The sequence below is a fragment of the Hyperoodon ampullatus genome, assembly GCF_949752795.1.
Source record: "Hyperoodon ampullatus genome assembly, chromosome: 1".
Taxonomy (NCBI): domain Eukaryota; kingdom Metazoa; phylum Chordata; class Mammalia; order Artiodactyla; family Ziphiidae; genus Hyperoodon; species Hyperoodon ampullatus.
Window position 1 is genome coordinate 52,144,642 of NC_136914.1, and position 22,524 is coordinate 52,167,165.

General features: G+C 36.9%; 1 protein-coding gene across 1 annotated transcript in view; it reads left to right on the plus strand.

Moving 5' to 3' along the window:
* ADAMTS3 (ADAM metallopeptidase with thrombospondin type 1 motif 3) overlaps window positions 1–22,524 on the plus strand; it is a gene marked incomplete at both ends in the record, with an annotated part of 291,356 nt that overhangs the window by 212,654 nt on the left and 56,178 nt on the right. Inside the window, one exon of the mRNA XM_079705334.1 lies at window positions 10,491–10,690. Within this exon, the coding sequence (XP_079561460.1) occupies window positions 10,491–10,690 (200 nt within the window). The remainder of the gene's footprint in view (window positions 1–10,490; window positions 10,691–22,524) is intronic.

The following is a 22,524-nucleotide window of genomic DNA, read 5'->3' on the forward strand; positions in this document are numbered from 1 at the left end:
GATGTGCAGGTAAGTTTGACATCTTTCTCAAAAGCATACAGATGGATCATAGCAAAGCTGGGCCTAGACCTCTGTTTTCTTTGTTTTTGTTTTGTTGCCTTATAACAAACACCAAGAACTTAGTGGCTTAAAACAACCCTCATTTATTAGCTCAAAGTTCTTATAGATCAGAAACCAAGGTCACTGGACTGGGTTCTAAGCTTAGGGTATCACAAGGCCAAAGTCAAGGTTCTAGACAGTTTGAACTCTGCTCTGGAGGCTCTGGGAAAGAAGGAGTCCACTTCCAGGCTCATTCAGGTTGTTGGCAGATTTTAGTTCCTTGTTGTTGTAGGACTGAGGTCTCCATCCCCCTGATGACTAGGGTTCAATGTCAGCAGCTGAAGACCTCTCTCTGTTCCTTGCACAGGCTGCATCTGTCTTCAAAACCAGCAATGGCAAGTCATGTCATTCTCATGGTTCACATTCCAGAACTTCTCTCCTCCCCCTTTCTCTCAGCAAAAGCTCTCTGCTTTTAATGGCTCAGGAGGTTATATCACGGCCAACTGAATAATACCTTTGCCTCACAGTTAACTGTACATATCATGTAGTCATATCTCATCAAATTCTGGGGATCTTTGTGGGGCCATTTCAGAAAGTCTGCCTACCACACTCTGAATCTATTCTGACTTTCTTTGTGTTATACTCTACAACCTCATTCTGAAAGATCTACAATATACATATAAATTAAAGATTTACATATATGTATAAAAAGTTTACACGTATCTCACACAAATGTAACTTTGATATTCATGTGGCTCATTCCATTACTTTACAAGATCTCTGTCCATTTTCTGCCTTCTTTTGAACATCTTAACTAAAAATTGTGCACACTTCACCTTGTCACTCTTACTCCCCTCATCCTGTTTTATTCTTCTTACACTACTTCATCATTCTTATCACTGGAACGTAAGTTCTATACGGCCAAGCTCCACCTTTGATTTGTCCACTGCTGTACTCCCAAGTGCTTAGAACAGTGCCAGGTCAAGTAGCCCTGTTCTTTAATTATTTGTCAGAAATAATAAATAATTAATGTTAATATTCATAGTTTGGCTCTAAGGATGTGTTTAAATTTTTATTAAATCATTCCATATACCCTTGGAGAAAAATTTAGTATGCTAAAGTAGAGTTTCTGGGGAAATTTGGGAAAAAAATCCCTTTACCCTTAATAAAGTAGCATATAGGAGGCAGCTGATAGAAGTAACTTGAGCTTTGAAACTAGCAGCTATGAAATGGAATTCTATCTGTACTTTATACAGTTGAGTTTACTTAGAAAACTTTAACCTCTAGCAGTGTCAGATTAGTAGGATGTAATCTAGTAAATTGGGTATAGGGACCACTTCCTCTACTCTGATTTAGTAGAGCTGAACTACAAAAGCCATAAAAAAGAAAAAATATAATTTAGTCAAGAGGAGAAGCAAAGTTCATTAGAATGCTATTAAATGTAGAGAGAAGTAGAATTTGAAAATTAAAAACTGTACTGTCTTCCAGAATTAAACTATGATTTTACCTGAATAAAAGCAATGGAAGAAACAAACTAGAAAGTAGATCACTAGTAGAAAAGCCCTTAAATTTAAAATGATATAAAGAGAATAAAATAATTAATTTGGGAGATTTTTAATATAAACAGAATACATCATCCTTTTCAAGGGACTGTACAGCCCGAGAATAGTTTATTAAAGAGTGGGAAGGAAAATGAGGAAAATCGATGACTGTAGCAGGAAGGACATAGATGGGTTTATTCATCAGGGTTCTTTTATTTTCAGTTGTTAGGAACTAACATCAAACTGTCTTCAGCAAGAATTTTTTTCGAAAGCAGTAAGAGAAGAAAATCAGGTGGTAATATTGTTTATTGAGTCACAAAACCGAAAAAATCAAGGTTTAAAGAATGGTTGAATTCAGAGGCTTGAAGTCATCACTGGAACAGAACTATTCTTTCCATTAGTAATCTTCACTTTCCTCTTCTAGCATTAACCTTAGACCAACAACTCTCCCGAGCTTTCCCCAAGCACTTCATTGTTATATTCTGCCAGTTTCAAGCTCAGTAAAGAGAACTTCTCTTCCCTAGTAGTTCCAAATAAAATGGTCCTAAGTCATAGTTTCATTGGCATGAGTTAGGCCATCTGCCCATCCAATTACTGGAGTCAAGGAAATGGAATACAGTACTTGGCCCTGCCTGGGTCAATGCCCACTGCTAGAGCTGAGTGTCCAGGGGTGGAGTGGGGAAGTGAAGGCAGGAGGGTGTCGATCATTGTACCTACATGAACTGCCTGGAGAAAGACAGAAGCCCCACACCTAGATTTGCCAGATTTAGCAACTAAAAATGCAGGATTCTCATTTAAATTTGAAGTTCAGATAAGCATGGAAGAAGTTTTTAGTATTATGTAGGTCCCATGATACTATTTGGGACATACTTATACTAAAAGAAAATTGTTGTGTATCTGCCATTTGAATTGAACAGAGAATACTGTACTTTGTCTGACAACCCTGCCCACACCCAGACATTTCAGTGATTTATTCAAGAAACGGTTGGAATGGGGTTGAGCAAGCAGCAGTGATGAGTCCACTACTATAGGAACGAAGGACTGAATGTCAACAGCCATTACTGGGCCAAAAGAATGCAGACGTGATCTGTAGGCAAGCAGATTACAATAAGAGAAATGAAACATAAAATGCATGAATGCAAACCAAGATAGAGTAAAAGAGACCAATGGAAGACTGTTACTAGGGAATGTGGGAAGAGGAGGACTTATAAAAGAGGATTCAGCAATGTGAGTTGCCTGTGCAGCTTCTATTTCCCCCTCCTCTTTTATTTCAAGGCCTTCCCCCTTCATCTTTTAAAATAGGATCTCCGTACTATACATGAACCCACACTTTTCCTAAACATGTACTTCAGAGGAGTCTGGCTTCAGTTACAGAAGTTGATTTCTGATTGGAATAAGGCATGTGTGAGTTCAGTTCTTATCTTTGAATGATTTTTACATGGCCTTGTGATTCAGTTCAGGCCACTGAAACACGTAGTTAAATGTACCAGAGGGCTTCTAGGAAAGATTTTTGCCTACTTTTAAGAAAGACATGCAAAAGAGATACAATTTGTGGTACCTGGCTCTGATGCTGGAATTGGTGCAGCCATTCTGAAATAATCAAAGAAGTGAATCGGAAGACAAAGGAGGATATGAAAAGATGGAAAGAAGTGTGTACCTGATCTATTGATGAACTGATTAGCCCAGGAATCACCCTACCTCTGGACTTCTTGTAGTGCAAATTAATATATTTCCTGATTGTTCAAGACACTTTAAATAAAGATTTCTTTATTTGCAGCTAAAAACGTTCTAACTGACATATAGGAGATTGTTATAAAAGTCAGGATTTTCTATATGTTGGACAATGAAGTGACCTTTCTATTTTGTTCATTCGCTAATGATCACAAACTCAAAGCATGAAAACATTGGGGTTTTTTACTTAAAAAGTAAGAAGTTTTCCATTTAAAAATGCCATATGCTACCCCTTAAAGTAGTCAGTGAAAACAAAAGCAAACGTGTACTTTAGAATTAGAACTATTGGGGAAAAAAATCACGGAAACTAATATTCATTCAATGGTAGTGTCTTTTTTTAAAAAGAGCAACAGTTACTTAATGAAACTTCAAAATTGGCATCATAAATTGACCTGAATATAGTTCTTTGAACTATCACTATGGAATTTCCCAGTTGGTGAAGGATTCAGCTGCTTTTCAAAGAAACATTTTATTAATCTTGGTAGAATGGTGCCCCCATATGTGTGGAGATGCTGTTACTGTATCTTTTTGGAATCACAACAATATAAATTTATTTAAATTATCTCAATGGAAAAAAATCACTGTTCAATGATACAAACAGGTCAAAACAATTACTTAAGTTAACTCCTCTCTGTTTCTGACCTTAACAGATGACATGTGTTGGATTTTACGCCTATTTTTAGCTCTGATCTTAGGATCTCCACCTACCATTGGAAAATCCAGCTGTGGCATTCCAGTCACTTCATTTTCACAGCAGGAGTCTGTTCATGAAGAATGCCAAATTTCTACATATACATTCATTCTGTGTTTATTGTTACTGCAAAACATTTTTTTCCTCATTTTCTGAAGTAGATGCACTACAGAGAAAGCTGCTGTGGGACATTTTGGTAAAGTGAATCTTACTTTATCATTCTCTTATTAACATGAAATTAATTTGCCTTCCCAAGGGGAGTAGGAGAGCAGGGGGAATCTACACAATAAAATTAAATATTGTCAATGATATATCTATTAAGACTAGATTCAGTGACATATAAAAGAAAACCCAAACATGGCCTAAACATGATGGAAGTGCTATCCTCCATAGCACTTTGTGTAACAAAGTCGGTTCCAGGGTTGGGATGCCAGCTCCATAGTCACCTTGGGGTCAGATCCCTTCTTTATAGATATTCTACCAAACTAAGCACATGCCTTGAATCCAGGCTTACCTCAAAGAACTCTTGATATTATGTCCAAGGTCCAGGCAGCTGGAAGGAATACTAAGTGAAGGACTAGAGATGTGTGGCCCTTAGTCACAAGGGAGTCTGTGAATGACTTTTAACTGGGTTTATTTCTACCTCACATAGAATGACAATCTATTCCTTAGGCATAACAGAATGGATGTAGGGTAGATGCTTCTATCACATTCCCTATCACAGTATGATTAAGATTGTATTCCAACCCCAGATGTATTTGTATCAGTTTCAGAATTTGATCAGAACTTGTACCTTTCCAGTTTTAAGTTTGTCTCCTGTCATTTTTTAACCATAGGAATTTTTTCTGGGGTGAGAAGTGATTTCACCAATCTACACTTAGATTTCCTATAAATGTAATTAAGCATGTAAACATGCCATATTCCATCCTGAAAATGTCTTAGGCCCAAGTGTTATAATTAGCAAAATGAATTATGTTCTACTTTATCTATTTAGTAAGTTCAAAATTCGGATTTAACACTATATCCTATCTTTAACTCTAAAAATAACTATATTTACTGTGACTTGATTGGTCACCTGCTTACCCCCAAACATTTCATATTTTCTGTAAAAACAGGCTTTATAGTAAAACCATTCTTTTTCTGAAAGTGCCTTTACAGCCATTGGGAAGCTACGGGGTACAAAAAAGGATACAATCAAAATGTTTCCAAAATATTAATTAATTCTCATCAGTAACTTCTAAGGTAAGTTTCAAAAACATACATTTCCCAAATAGTTTGAAAAACAGAAAACTCACTCTAAGTGCTAAGGGGATTGCCTTTGATATTTCTGTGAAGCTTGAAAATACCCTAAGCATCAGTTTTTTGGAATGAAGCATGGGGAATAGTAGCACACTATACTTACTGCAAGGCCTTATTTATTGATTGATGTATTTTAAGATGCTCAGTTTTCCTGCAAATTCTGTTATCACATCAATCAATCACTGCTGTCCAACTCAGCCACAGCCTTTCAAATCACCTTGAATGCACTTACTTAGCAGGATGCCAACAGTGTGTCACAGAGATCCATACTTTGCAACACCCAAAACAAAATGTCACTCTGCTTTCACTTCTTGAACTTGCCTATTGACTTCTCTGTAATTCCTGAGTCCTTAAAGCAGAAAACAGATCTGATAGGGAGTGTTTGGACATGATTAACATGATATTCACCTTTAAGTGTTCTTATTCCTATACTTATGGGGGCACAGAGAGAATGGTAGAAGTAGACACAGAATTAGAATTACACACATTTTGTCAAAGTGTGTGCCTGCTTTTAAACTCTGAAGCTTTATAAAGGTGTGAACTATTACTAAAAGGCATGTTCTAATACCCTGATTAGGTCCGTTTAAAGTAGAACTTGTGGAAGTGATTTAAGCCAATATAATTGTTTGTGACTACATGATACAAATTCAGCTTCATTCTGAATATAAATCTGGTACAACCATGTGGTTCCCAGAGTTAACAACTAAAGAATTCTTAATCTTCTCAGGATCTACCATTTATTGAGTGGGTACTCAATAAATATGCACTGAGTGAAGATCAGTGCCATCTATAAGCTCTTTCCAATTTGATGTTAGATTTTTCATCTACTAAGCAAGTTTGTCTCATTAGATTTAATCCTAATTTTAACTGAAAGTAAACATCCTAGATTCTTCTCTGCTTTATCTACTTTGTGCTCTGCATGAGATATTGTTACCCTCATTCTTTCTAAAATTATCAGCAATTCAGATTTTCCTTTATTAATTCCAGATTTTTTTCTCACCTCTATTTTAAAAGAACTATAACCATTTGATATGTGACATATAAAATAAAATGTAGGAAGCTTTAAAAGGTATAGAATACTTATCTTAATGGGAAATCAGCATCATCATAATCATCATCATAGTAGTAGTAACAGCAGTAAGTACAATTTGTTGAGCACTTATATCTAAGCACTGTATACAGTGTTTTTACTAACATTAATTATATAATCACAACAACTCTGCAAAGTAGGTATTATTATCCCATTTTACAGATGAGAAAACTGAGGCTCAGAGAGGTTAGTCATCTTAAGTAAAATCACACTTCTAGGATGCGACACTGCCAGGATTTGAAGCCAGGTATATCTGATTACAAAGCTTGTGATCATTATATCGTAAAGTATGTATACTGGGAAAAATTTATTATGAATGAAGATATTTCACAGCCTCAGAACTGTTTGTAATTAATAGGGATGTATATAAATAAAAAGTACCAGAAGTTATTCCACCACTGTCTTTTTTTCAAATGTTTGACATTGCCCACTTTAGAAATCACAGAAAAGAACACTGTATGGCACAGGAGGAAATAGGGACAGAAGTATTCTTTTTTTTTTTAACATCTTTATTGGAGTATATTGCTTTACAATGGTGTGTTAGTTTCTGCTTTATAACAAGGTGAATCAGATATACATATACATATAGCCCCATATCTCCTCCCTCTTGCATCTCCCTCCCACCCTCCCTATCCCACCCCTCTAGGTGGTCACAAAGCACAGAGCTGATCTCCCTGTGCTATGCGGCTGCTTCCCGCTAGCTAGCTATTTTGCATTTGGTAGTGTATATATGTCACTGCCACTCTCTACCTTCGTCCCAGCTTACCCTTCCCACTCTCCGTGTCCTCAAGTCCATTCTCTATGTCTGTGTCTTTATTCCTGTCCTGCCCCTAGGTTCTTCAGAAACATTTTTTTTATATTCCATATATATGTGTTAGCACACGGTATTTGTTTTTTTCTTTTTGACTTATTTCACTCTGTATGACAGACTCTAGGTCCATCCACCTCACAACAACTAACTCAATTTCATTTCTTTTTATGGCTGCGTAATATTCCATTGTATATATGTGCTACATCTTCTTTATCCATTCATCTGTCAGTGGACGCTTAGGTTGCTTCCATATCCTGGCTATTGTAAATAGAGCTGCAATGAACATTGTGGTACATGACTCTTTTTGAATTATGGCTTTCTCAGGGTGTATGCCCAGTAGTCAGATTGCTGGGTCATATGGTAGTTCTGTTTTTAGTTTTTTAAGGAATCTCCATACTGTTCTCCATAGTGGCTGTATCAATTTACATTCCCACCAAGAGTACAAGAGGGTTCCCTTTTCTCCACACCCTCTCCAGCATTTATTGTTTGTAGATTTTTTTTATGGCCATTCTGACTGGTGTGAGGTGATAACTCATTGTAGTTTTGATTTGCATTTCTCTAATGATTAGTGATGTTGAGCATCCTTTCATGTGTTTGTTGGCAATCTGTATATCTTCTTTGGAGAGATATACCATGTTCTTGGATTGGAAGAGTCAACATTGTGAAAATGATTATACTACCCAAAGCAATCTACAGATTCAGTGTAATCCCTATCAAACTACCAATGGCATTTTTCACAGAACTAGAACAAAAAATTTTACAATTTGTATGGAAACACAAAAGACCCCAAACAGCCAAAGCAATCTTGAGAAAGAAAAACGGAGCTGGAGGAATCAGACTCCCTGACTTCAGACTATACTACAAAGCTACAGTAATCAAGACAGTATGACACTGGCACAAAAACAGAACAATAGATCAATGGAACAGGATAGAAAGCCCAGAGATAAACCCATGCACATATGGTCACCTTACTTTTGATAAAGGAGGCAAGAATATACAGTGGAGAAAAGACAGCCTCTTCAATAAGTGGTGCTGGGAAAACTGGACAGCTACATGTAAAAGAATGAAATTAGAACACTCCCTAACACCATACACAAAAATAAACTCAAAGTGGATTAAAGACCTAAATGTAAGAAGTATTCTTGATTGAATGAAAGCAATGGTTGAAAGAAAAAGATGTCCTTCTTCCTTCTCAGGTTCCTCATGAAATGAAAAAATAGATTCTTTTACCGAAAAACCACCTATTTAAGGAGGGATGCAAAGGCCAAACCAAAGGTATCTTAGAGCAAGATGAACTGTCCTTCTGAAATAAGTATTCAGCCTTCTTCATTCATGCATCAGACTTAATGACATGATGACATTGCTGGTATATTTCCATTGGATACTGCAACTGACAGTTCTGCCAAAAAGAGCCATTTTTAGAACTGGGAGCTCATGTATGAATTTCCTATTTGTATGCTCGCTATCACAACCTTTCTCATTTTCAAGTGTGTGAAGAGACTGAGGTTGAATAGTAAAGCTGTTTGCAGGTGTAGTCTCTTGCCTTCAGTGTGGGTTTACAGCTCTTAAAAACAACTTTTGAGGAAAGATTTCTGTTTGACGTGGATGGTGGTGAGAGTTATTTACTTATTGTAGAGCCAATGTGATTCCCTGATGAGCAGAAAAATCCCAGTCATTGATCTAGCATTTGGGCTTGGGTCAAAGTAAATTACAGTATAGCTTTCAAACCTGAGTAGTCATATTCAGAGGCTGTGCCCATACTTGTAGGGGAGGGTGCTGGTGTTTCTCTATATTTTTTAAAAGTGGAAAGGGTATGAGTGAGATCTGTACTTCTACTACTTCTAGTGCCATGTGGCTAGGGCTTGGTCATCAATCTTCTTGACCAAGAGACACTGCTTTTCCCCCTCAACTTTACGAACACCACAAAGATGGAGAGGGCAATGCCTATTCATTAATGTCAGACGTTGCTTCAAATGGCTTACAGGCCTCAGTACAACACTAAATAAGCCTCTATATAAAGCATGAGTCAGAATTGGTTCTGTCAAACTTGTTTTTCGATATGTGATTGTTTTAGTCATCAAGGCAGTATGTAAAATAAAATCCTTTCCAGGTTTTATATATTTGAAATGGGAATGAGTATTCTTTCAGTTCTGTACCTGCAGTTTTGATTAATATCTTTTATTTTAGTATTCAAATAACATTTTATTTTTTAATTCACCAAAGCATTTTCTTCACCAAAGCTATGGTAATCTGAATCTAGGTAATAAGGTAATCTAGATAACTAGAACCTGAGAATGCCTCTCACTCTCTTTCTCTCCAGGTAGATAGATAGACAGATAGGTAGGTAGGTAGGTAGATAGATAGAGATAGATAGATAGATAGATAGATAGATAGCAGGTAGATAGATAGATAGATAGCAAACAGGTAGATAGATAGATAGATACATAGATGATCTAGAGATATGTTCGTACATGTATATCTGTGTATCTATGTATATGTATATCTGCTTGGAAAGTAAAAATAATTAAATTTCTTCCACAGCATAAAATAGTTTATACTTTTATATTCTTTTGTTATAGGTAATTTTCTGACTGATTTTTTACTTTGGTATCTCACGGATTCAGATATACAGCTATCGAAATGGCCTGCTATCCAGATGATGGCCAGTACAAATGTGGAAGACCTATACTGTCTGCCTAGCAGCATTCACTAGAAAACCACACTCATAAGAAATAAAGTAATATATGGTCACTGATAATCATACCACTAAATGCTGTTTGTTGTGTTGCCGTGCTATAATTTGATTTTTAAGTTAAGGCTACTTGAAAAAGAAGCAGTTTAGATTTATGAGATACAAATTCCCCGCTCCATAATTAAAGTAACTTAACCACTGTAAACTTATCAAGCTGTGAACTTTAAATTTATAGTCTCCATTTATTTAATAGCTACTTAGCCTGTGTATGTTCTGCACCCTTTGGCTCTGCACTGAGGATACAGCTGGAGGAAGACTAAATACTGTTCCTCCTGGAACAGTTGGTCTGGCTGGTGGCACTGCTTTCTATGCAGTAATATTATTTTGCCCTCAGTGTTGCTGTTCTGTGTTGAATTTGTAGGAGGTCTATCTGAACACATGCATGTGCACATTATTTAAGGAATAAACTGAAAAGCTACATTTTGGTGACTATGGATGATAATTATAGGCCCCCAAGAAGATCTTTTTTTGTAAGAAGTTACTAGAAGGCCCATTGGGGAAACTGAAATGCCTGGGTTCCTTTTGTTTCTTAATAGAATCGGATCTGGAAGGCCTTGATGATCTAGGTACTGTTTACAGCAACATTGACCAGCAGCTGAATGAAGCCATGAGGCGACGCAGACACGCGGGAGAAAACGATTACAACATCGAGGTGCTGCTGGGAGTGGATGACTCTGTGGTCCGTTTCCATGGCAAGGAGCATGTCCAAAACTACCTCCTCACCCTGATGAACATTGTGAGTAGTGACTCCTTTTTGAGGTTTTTTTGATCTTTTAATTCACTTCCCCTGTTTTGCTAGAGTCTTTTGGAAACCTCTGTGATGTCCCCCATGACTGCGCCCCACATCCAAAATGTGTCCATAACTGCATTCAATTCAAATATTGATATACATATTTAACATACAAGATAGTTCTTTCCAGCATCATTTTGCATCCCAGGATGATGAGGAATTATTTAGGCCTGCTAACTCTGTGTGGATGCTTATTGTTAGCGCTTTTGAATAGAGTAATGTTTTTCAACATTACAATTGAAGGTAATATATGTACAAAGCACAGTCAGCTCTTGGCACAGTGCTGCCCTGGAAGTTATAAAGGACTCTTTTTAAATTTGTTCTTTATGTCTTCTTTATTAGCCTTACTCTTATCCAGAAGAAATTTAGTCAGTATCCTCAAACTGGTGTTCTTTTTTCCTTGTGAACTGGCAGAAAGCAGTTGAGGAGAAATAATATATAAATCGCCTACTTCTAAAAGATAATTGAGATTGTAGTATACTCTATTTTATATGTTTTATTTTCTAGAATTGTAAAATACATATTATATTGACCTGGCAAATTTAGTACCTAAGCCTATTCTCTCTTTCAGCTTTTGACTTTTAATGTAATTCTTTGGGTATTTTATCTTCTTTTTTCCATGCTTAAAATTAGATTTCCAACAATTATACTGGAGAAGAAAAATTATTAGTTTTACTTATCATGAGTTTATTCATCCTAATACTGATGCCAATATATTAAAAATATATTTTGTTCATTGAGATGCCAATGTATAAAATTCTACATATACCATTTCTCTGTGAAATGGAAAATGAGTATAGAAACTCAGACACATTTTTATTTGTTCATTGGCACTAATTCCCATTATGAAGACTGATTATCACGCAGAAAACAAATTCCTGTGGAGATGCTGTTTTTACTTGTATTATGCATTGTGCCCCTGGGCTGTTTTCTCCTACCACTAGAGAGGCAGTCAATAAGAATAGACCTAGACCCTAAGGGGTGCTCAGACCTACAGGAGGCTCTTGGAGTAATGCAGCAGAGACTCAATATGGTCCTTGGCCTCAGTACTTATAATTTAGTCAAGGATAAAAAAAGATGCAAAAAAATGCAAAGGTTGAGCGATAAAAGGCATGCTATTGTTAAGATACATCGGGAGGCACTGCATTATAAATTCTTCAAGACTTTAGAGGGAGCAACAGTCATCAAGTTGTGAAGTGTTGAGAGTATTAAATTGGGACTTAGAGGAAGCAGAGGTGTTACCTGTAGCTCTGTTCCTGGTTGACTTCGTGACCTTAGATAGTCATGTCCCTTCTTGGGGTTTAGTTTCTGTATTCATAAAATTGAAAGACTATACAAGATGTTCACTATTTCTCTAATTCATCAGGAAGCTGGAGGTTAAATTGGGTCTTTAGGGCTTTGTTTTTGGGGTTCTTTTCATTTGTTTTCTTTAGTTTTTTAAAGGGCACATGGAATTGTAAAGGTTTTCTAGGTAGACTCCATTGACAAGAAAGTAGAAATGAATATAATATATTCACCAGACAGTAAGCTTAGGTGTCAAGGAATAAAGTGCTGCAGTTTTGGTTTTATAACCATCGAAAAAGGACTTTTGTTTTTAATACTATTAAATAGGTTAAGTAATAGGCTGAGTCTCTGGCTCAAATAATAGAAATTATTCTAAAGCTAACTGAGCATCAGAGAATGGAACTGGAAAAGAGAAAATAATTTTTCAAACTTAATAAGTTCATTGCATCTGAAGTAATTAATGTAGGTAGAGGTCTTGAGGAGATAATAATAACAGTCCCCCCTTCCCTTCCCAAGTTTAGAGCCAACTGAAAGATAGACATGGTGAACAGGCAGATGGAGAATAAATAGTTTTATTATTTATAAGAGCTGAATTGCACATGACTTAAATTTATAGCCACAAAGATTTTTCTTATTCTAAATCAGTGATTCTCAGCGGAGAGCACTTTGTCCCAGCCCCTTCCATCAGGGATATTTGGCAATGTTTGGAGACATTTTTGGTTGTCATAACTGGGAAGGGATGCTACTGCCACTAGTAGGAGATGCCAGGGATGCTGCTAAACCACCTACAACACAAGGGCAGCCCTACACAATAAAGGAATATGAATTATCCAGTCTAAAACGTCAACAGTGCTAAGGTTTAGAAACCTTGTTCTAAATTAGACAATCTTACTCGCAACCCCCCATCTCTATCTGACTGGATAATTTCAGGTTTCCTTTATAGGACAGATAGAGAGTTTTAAGCATGACAGATAGCAGACTGAATCTCTTTCTTTCCTCCCCGCCCCCCCCATTGCCCTATTGTAGACTGTCAGATCTACAACACTGAGATGAGCAAGCCCTATCTCAAATTTATCAATTAAATAAGAGTTGGAGGCATGAAGAAAACCAATAATGATATTCTATTGAAACTACCTCATGGAAATTTGAAGCCAAGAAAATTGAGTTTTTTCCCTAACGATGTTAGAATAATTATTAACTCCTATGCTAGCCATTTTATGACTTCCTATGGTTATCTAAAATCATGGCTCACCAAACTCAAGCCCTACACAAACACAGAGGCTTTCTTTACATGCCACACAGGTTGAGACAGAAACTGTAGAAGAAATTGACAGCAAAAAGTGTACTTCCTTGCACTGATATGGGGAGAAACGTGCCCCTATGGTAGAGGAAAAGCACAGTTTCCTTTAGTCTCCTTTGGTACCTTTACCTTAGTTAACTAGTCAGCAAATACGCTCTTCTTTTAGTTTACCTGGTAGTCAAATATAGTCTCCATATCAAAACCCAGGCATAGTTCCTGAACCAAGGGAGTACTTTGAGGTCCCAGTGATTTGCTTCATGGCTGTCTCTTTAATTTAAACTGAACTCCTTTTCAAAGGGATGCTCGTATTTTATTTCATACTTTCTAATCTTGAAAAGGGTTCTTAAATTATTAAATGTTAAACATATGTTTAGTGAAAGAATGGATAAATGAACAAATGAGTGTAAATAACATAGAGGTAGATTATGAACAATCTTGAGAGGCAGAAACTTTGGACTTGAAATAAGAGGATATAAATGACAAAGGAAGGCTTTAATCAGCTTAACAATATAATGAAAGCAGTGTTTAGGAAGTAAATTAGCATTTATTGGGTGTCTATATTTTTTTGAAGTATATTACAAGATGGGAATTATTATTACCTTTTTTTTCTAGAGGAAACAGAGGCTTTAAAATGTCAATAAAATTGAGGTATATTTTTAAAATTCTTTGAAGTTTGTAAAAGAGTCTCAGATAATGATAATGTGGTGATGGTAACCATCAAAAGAAGACAGGGTGGAGCTTCTGTGTTGGTGAACACATCACAGTGCTGGGAGGGTGAAAGCCTACAAAGAGCATGGAAGCTCTGTACCCCTCCACTAAGACCTTGCCTTATGCATCTCTTCCATCTGGCTGTTCCTGAGCTGCATCCTTTATTTTAAACACCTGTAAAATAAATGTGTAGGAGGCGGCAGACTATAGAGGAAAGGCAAGACAGTCTTGGGTCTAAGCCTGCCCAAGGTGAGAGGCCTTGTAGGTACAAGTAGCAACGTCTCAATGCCTCGGTTTCCTCACCAGTGAGATGGGGATAACAGTCCTATGCTCACAGGAGAGTTCTAAAGAAGAAAGGAGACTGTGAACATAGCATGTCTAGAACTGAGAAGGTGCTTAGCAGATGGCCAGTTGATATTTGCTCAACTGTTGTGGGAGATCTAAACAAGGAGCACAGCCTCCCACCCGCATTTGATGCCCCTGATTTTCCCAGACTCTCAGGGCAGAAAACACCAAGGGATTTTCTCAGGGTGATGTATGGAGCCTGGGATGGAGCCCCATCTCAGCCCCCAGTCTCATGAACCCTATTCCCTTTTGCCACTGGTGAGCCTGGATCAGAATCTGGAGAGAAAGGGATGCAGACCTCACTGAGCTGGTTTCATTGTCAAGAATAACCTGGAGAGGGGGTCAGGCACAAAGCCTTGCTCCCTTCCTGGGACCATTTTCTCCAAAAAGTAAGAGTCTTACACTGCTGGAGGAGGTGCAACAAAGCCTGTGGTGTCCAGGGAATAGACAAAGACCTGTTGCATCTAGGGGAAGGGTAGAAGAAAAAAAACTCTACCCCAGTGTTTAGGGCAGAAACAGGTATTGAGGGAAAGCAGCTGCCATGCTGTGAGAACACTCAAGCAACTCTGTGGAGAGGCTCATGTGAAGAATAACTGATACCTCAGGCCAACAGCCAGCATCACTTTGCCATCTGTACAGGTAAGCCACCTTAAAGGTGAAATCCAAGATATGAAAATAACCTAATTGTCAAGCCATGGATGAATGAATAAAGAAAATGAGGTTTATACACAAAATGGAATATTATTCCGCCTTAAAGAGAAGAAAATCCTGCTACTGGCAACAACATGGATGGAATTGGAGGCCATTATGCTAATGAAATAAGCCAGACACAAAAAGACAAATACTGCATAATCTCACTTATATGTGGAATCTAAAATATTCAAACTTATAGAAGCAGAGACTAGAATGATAATTGCCAGGGAGCAGAGGGAGTAGGAAAATGAGGAGGAGATGGTCACAGAGTACAAAGTTTCAATTACACAAAACAAGTTTTGGAGATCTACTATGTAGCATAGTGCCTATAGCTTACAATACTATATTGTATACTTACAATTTTCTAAGAGGGTAGATACTATGTTAGGTGTTCTTACCACAAAAAAATTAATTAATAATAAAGGAGCAGGAGGAAACTTTGGGAGTTGATGGATATGTCTAGTCTTGATGGTGATGTTAGTTTCGTGGGTGTGTATTTATTCCCAAGCTCATTGAGTTATATACATTAAATATGTACAGCTTTTTACATGTCAATCATACCTCAATAAAGTGGCTTTAAAAAATAATAAAATGAAAAACAAACGTGGAATCCTTATATCTTTTGACGCCAGTCAAGCCTTCAGCTGAACAGCCCCAGCTGACATCTGACTTTGACTTCACGAGAAAAACCAAGCTAGAATCATCCAGCCAAGTTTTGCTTCCAAATTCCTGACCCATGGAAACTGTGAGAGAATAAATTATTGCCTCTGCTTTAACAAGGTAGAAGGAGGAGGAGGCAGGGTTATTGGGAGGTGAAACTTGTTTAGGAAATTCATTATATTTAATTTTAACTCAGATTAATCATAGTTTAAGTGTAACCAAGGAAAACACTTAAAACACAATATATTATATGTCACGAGTAATGTTAAATAGCTTTGGTTTATCTGCTGTTTTAGATTAACCATACTAGTTGCCACCTCTGACACAAATATGTTTTGTTTTAGGGCCATATTGCCTAGTGATAGTGGTGACTGTGCATATGAATGTGGTAAAGTTCCATAGGTGATTTGTCATGCAAATCTGGGGATTTGAACACTGGAAAGACAGCTCACTAAATTAACACTTTTCTCTGGGGGCTCAAGGGTCAAGGGAACAAGTCTGAACAGGCCCCAGATGATTTTGATATGACTCCTTAAGAGGGGAGAGATGCCCTCCACCCATCCCGCAGCTCCTTTGTGAAAGAATCAGTGAAGGCGAGAATTGTCCGTTGCCTTCCATCTCCTTTTATTTTTAACTCTTCCTTTTTGTAGATCTCGAAATTTCTCCCAGACTCATCTATAAAGAAAAAATAAACAGATATGAATATATTTTAAAAGGGCATGACTAACACCCATTCTTAGATTATTGAGAAGCTTTTTATATTTCAAATAAAAGACATGTGATATATAGTAAGTCTTTTTTAGGATCTCGTGTCGTATCTTGTTATACTGAGAGATTTTCGTTTTACTATTTTGTAACATTGCTGACTTGCTGGGAAAGTGGTTCTCAGCTGTGGAGCATATCTCCTTCTACAAATGTTGATCCATTGCCTACTATGGGCAAGGCCTACCTTAGACGTAGGGTATAAATATCCCAATGAACACAATAGAAATTCTCTGCCCTCTTGGTGCTTGGACTAGGAGAAAAGTAATAGTCAAAAGAAGAAATAAATGTGTAATATTTGGTAGTAATAACTGCCAAGAAGAAATATAGATAAGAGTAAAGGGATATTGTTGAGGAGAGAGAAGGAGGGACTACTTTGAATAGGAAGTTAAGGAAAGCATCTCTGACATATCATGTAGGCAGAGATACAGGCATTCTGTGAGGAAGAGAACCAGGCAAGAAACTGAAGGAAGAGTGGTCTGGTCTGATGAATCATGAACTATAAGAAAAAAGCTGCAGAATCAAGAAAAAGCTACCAAATCAGGAGTGTTTGGGATACAGACTTAAGAGTTATTGTTTTTCAAGCATAATGGGTAATTTTGATGAACACCCCTAGTTAAAATCACAGTAGGACAATAAAGGACAAGAACTGAGAGGAGAGAATGGGGTGGGGGGAATCTTTTTTTTTTTATTAATTAATTAATTTATTTTTGCTGTGTTGGGTCCTCGTTTCTGTGTGAGGGCTTTCTCTAGTTGTGGCAAGCCAGGGCCACTCTTCATCGCGGTGCGCGGGCCTCTCACTATCGTGGCCTCTCTTGTTGCGGAGCACAGGCTCCAGACACGCAGGCTCAGTAGTTGTGGCTCACGGGCCTAGTTGCTCCGTGGCATATGGGATCCTCCCAGACCAGGGCTTGAACCCGTGTCCCCTGCATTAGCAGGCAGATTCTCAACCACTGCACCACCAGGGAAGCCCGGGTGGGGGGAATCTTTGACAATAAAGAAATAGAAATGAAATTCCTTAGAATGAAAAATGTAAGTAATTAGACTATCCTGGAAATTTCCCCCAAATTTTGTTTTTCTTTGTATCTTGATAGCCAAACACTGTTGGCAGAAATTGGTTATCTGAGCTACCGTGAAGCTCAGCTTACTGAACTCTGAGTATTCTAGGCTGGTAAGAACTTTTTCTCGAGCTGAATATAGTTTTCTTTTTAAAGTCTTTTGACTTGTTAATTACTAATTCAAGGGCTTTATGCCCTTATACTATTTCTTTTTTATGAGATATGTCTTAACTGCTGCAGGGGAAAACATAAACCTTGCTGAGAGGAAAACCAGTGAAATAAAAGGAATAGGTACCAGGTCTTCTTTCTTAATATATGATGGAAAAGAATGGTTCCTGTCAATATTCTGAAGGTAAAAGGAGGAAATGCCCTAAAAAGTTTTAAAATGGGGCTTCCCTGGTGGCGCAGTGGTTGCGAGTCCGCCTGCCGATGCAGGGGACATGGGTTCGTGCCCCGGTCCGGGAGGATCCCACATGCCGCGGAGCAGCTGGGCCTGTGAGCCGTGGCCGCTAAGCCTGGGCGTCCGGAGCCTGTGCTCTGCAACGGGAGAGGCCGCAGCGGTGAGAGGCCCGCGTACCGCAAAAAAAAAAAAAAAAAAAAAAAAAAGTTTTAAAATGGTCTTGACTTACAATCATAAAAGGCGAGGTGGAAGGCTATTTAATGATCAAGAACAAAATAAAGTAGAATTTCAAAGACTAATTCTATCATATAAATTTTTGATCGCTGAAGTCTAATGTCCTATAACTCAAGCAAGATTCATGAAGCTCCTAAGAAATCAGTTTAGTGTGATTTACTATAATAGAAGTCTCTTTTCTAATGTGTTTGTCTTTTCAGCCATTTGTTCTCTCTGCCAGAGGTCCTTTAGGTAAAAGTTACCATTGATATGTCCTAGCATAGAATCACACTTTAGAACTCAGGAGGAAACAATAGAGGTGATCCTCTCTAACATTTCCTTTTTGAAGATTATGGAGATTGAGGATAATTGTTAGGTTACTTACCTAGTGTCAAGTACCTAGTTGCAGGGCCAGACTGGTTTTGTCTCTGGCTCCCATTTTAATTCCACATCACTTCAACATTTATGTTAATAGTCATTAGTACACAGTTTTCAAAAATATATTTGAAGGACACTTTGTGATGAGAATTGAAGAACATATGTACTCATTAATGCTTCGGATGGGCCACTCAAAAAAGTAGGCTATAATGTTAACTACTGTGTAACATCATAGTGACTTGCAGGAATGAAGAAAATACTGCTGACTTTTACTCTTTTCTTAATTTTCTGGCCTGGTCCATAATCATCACCTCAAACCTCAAAACTCCAACTAATCAAAATAATACAGCAGTCATAATGTATGTATTAGTAGATAAGAACAATAGTTTTGAATTTTTTTAGAGTCTTGGATTTATTTATGAATTTGAGGCAAACCATGAAAATTGTACTTAAGGGGAAAATAACACTTACCATTTAAGAAAAACAAAGCCCACTTGAAACTCATCTAGGTTAAGAACCCTGTTGTAGACCCCAATTAAAGTAACTCCCAATTGCCAAATCTGAGATAACATGAGCAAAAATAATAATAATAATAATAATAATGAATTATAATACATACAACAAAAGAAAGTCTATATTTTAAACTTTTATTGGAGTATATAGTTCCTTTACAATGTTGCATTAGTTTCTATTGTACAGCAAAGTGAATCAGCTATATGTATACATATATTCCCTCTTTTTTGGATTTCTTTCCCATTTAGGTCACCACAGAGCATTGAGTAGAATTCCCTGTGCTATACAGTTGGTTCTCATTAGTTATCTATTTTATACATAGTATCAATAGTGTACATATGTCAATCCCAATCTCCCAATTCATCCCACCACCACCCCTTTCCCCCTTGGTATCCATACATTTGTTCTCTATGTCCATGTCTCTATTTCTGCTTTGTAAATCAGATCATCTATACCAATTTTTTCAGATTCCACATATATGCGTTAATATACGATATTTCTTTTTCTCTTTACTTCACTCTGTATGACAGACTCTAGGTCCATCCACGTCTCTACAAATGACCCAATTTTGTTACTTTTTATGGCTGAGTAATATTCCATTGTATATATGTACCATATCTTCTTTTATCCATTCCTCTGTTGATGGACATTTAGGTTGTTTCCATGTCCTGGCTATTGTAAACAGTGCTGCAATGAACATTGGGGTGCATGTGTCTTTTTGAATTATGGTTTTCTCTAAATCTAAGGCCAGACACTATAAAATTGTTAGAGGAAAACATAGGCAGAACACTCTTTGACATAAATCACAGCAAGATCTTTTTTGACACACCTCCTAGAGTAATGAGAATAAAAACAGAAATAAACAAATGGGACCTAATGAAACTTAAAAAGCTTTTGCACAGCAAAGGAAACCATAAACAAGACGAAAAGACAGCCCTCATAATGGGAGAAAATATTTGCAAATGAAGCAATGGACAAAGGATTTATCTCCAAAATATACAAACCACTCATGTAGCTCAATATCAAAAAAACAAACAACCCAATCCAAAAATGGGCAGAAGCCCTAAATAGACATTTCTCCAAAGAAGACATACAGATGGCCAACAGACACAAGAAAAAATGCTCAACATCACTCATTATTAGAGAAATGCAAATCAAAACTACAATGAGGTATCACCTTAACACCAATCAGAATGGCCATCATCACAAAATCTGCAAACAGTAAATGCTGGAGAGGGTGTGGAGAAAAGGGAACCCTCTTGCACTGTTGGTGGGAATGTAAATTGGTACAGCCACTATGGAGAACAGTATGGAGGTTCCTTAAAGAACTAAAAATAGAACTACCATGTGACCCAGCAATCCCACTGCTGGGCATATACACACAAGAAATTCTTGTAAGTTAATACTGATGCAAATAAATGACTATGTAAATTATTGCCTAATATAATATAATAATTGACTAAGTAAATGGGGGGCATTTCTTCCCTATAGTAGAACTCCAGCTAATAAATGTAGCAGAAATGATAGAAATTTTAAAAATTGCTAATTGCCAAACACTACAGTAATAATTTTTGGAGAGAAGTACCATCAACGAATGACAAAATTAGTGGACGAAAATATAATGAGAAATCGGATATATACATAGTCTCAAAGTATCTCCTCACAAAGGACTTATTAAGCACAAAGGCAAAATGAGTAACTTTACATTTGTGAAACCTGGCAGACAGCATCTTAACCACAGGGTCAAAGTTAATCTTACCCCTAATGAGTCACATTAACATCCTGTTCTCTAGAGGGCACAATATCACTTCTGTGCTATTATAGCTCATAACAGAATTTAATCATGAGGAGCCATCAGAATAACTCAAATTGAGGGGCATTCTACAAACTAACTGACCAGTACTCTTCAAAACTCTCAGGGTCATGAAAGAAAAACTGAGGAACTGTCCCAGATTCAGGAAGACTAAGAAGATATGGCAACCAAATGTCATAGATTGGATCATGGACCAAATAAAGGATATTAGTGGGACAATTGACAAAATTTTAAGTGGGTCTTTAGATTAGTTAATTGTATCACATTAATATTAATTTTCTAGATTTGTACTGTATATTGTGATTTTGATAAATGTTAGCATTTGAAGAACCTGGGTGAAGGGTATGTGGAAATTCTTTGTTCTATATTTCCACCCTTTTTTGTAAGTCTGAAATTATTTCAGAATGAAATTAAAGATAAAATTAAATGCATTAAAAGAAGCCCTTATTTGATTTTTCCCTTGTTTCATTTATTGTGTTTTTAACTCTTAAAGGTTATAATATAAAATGATATTTTTGGGAGACTTCAATTATGGGTAGAGATGGGTTGTCAGAGAGAGTGATTTGTGTATTTTTGCTGACCACAACATGCGCAAAAATGCAATGAATATGTGATATAATAGTAAATAAAATCAATATTGAAGTATTGAAAACCATTACTGTTAAACATCAACTTTCATTAAAGCATAAGTGACATACAATATGTATTTTAAGTGTACCAGTTTGATGAAGTTTTATTAAAAATTATATTTTTTTGTTTCAGCCTAGTTTTCTTCCAGATACCTTCAGAGTTGAGAGCAAACAAATTGAGTCTTGACTGTCTGTCCTTCCTTTTCTCAGTAAACAACTCTCTTAAGCACCCAGTTATTCCAACCAGAAACCTAATATGATAGAGATGCTTTTCCCCACTGGGGATTCACTTTACTAGGGGAAATTAGGTTTGTAAATTAGTATGTATAAAGCAATCTAGAAAGTGCTAATTGATTGAAAGAAAGTATAGATTCTGTGCTATGGAGGAAGAATATTAGAGATGTCTTTGAAGTAGAGGAATGAGGAAGGATATGAGGAAGAAGTATGCTTGAACTAGGCCTTGAATGTTGGTTAGAAGTTAGGTCTTTGAAGATGAATGACAGGGAATTCCAGACAGAGAAGGTAGTTGAATATTCAAAGCTCCAAAAAGATGCATAGTATATACTTGAATTTGGCTACATATAGGTTGCATGAAGGAAATTAATGCAAAATAAGAAAATGAAGATAGATAGCAATTACAGAACTTCTCAGAGAGGTGTCTCTTCTTTGTTTAGTTCTGTTTCAAAACTAGTTATTGAGCCAATAGTAGGTGGATATTTACTATGTTTAAGACATTGGGAGAATATAAAGAAATTCTTGGCAGATTGAGACCATGAAGCACAGAGTTCAGTAAAGGTGATGAAATGAAGACCGCTCTTCTAAATGTTAGTTTGATTTGAAGGAAATACAAGCTGGTGCTAGAGGATCATGCCATTTTGCTGTTGTTGTTGCTGGAATTGGTTAGTTTTTTATATTGAGTGAAAGTCAATTAAAAGGACATAAAAGACATATGTTCCATCTACTCTAATCCTTTTGGAAGCTAGAATTCCTCTCAGCCACTACACCACCTAACTAGTATTTACCA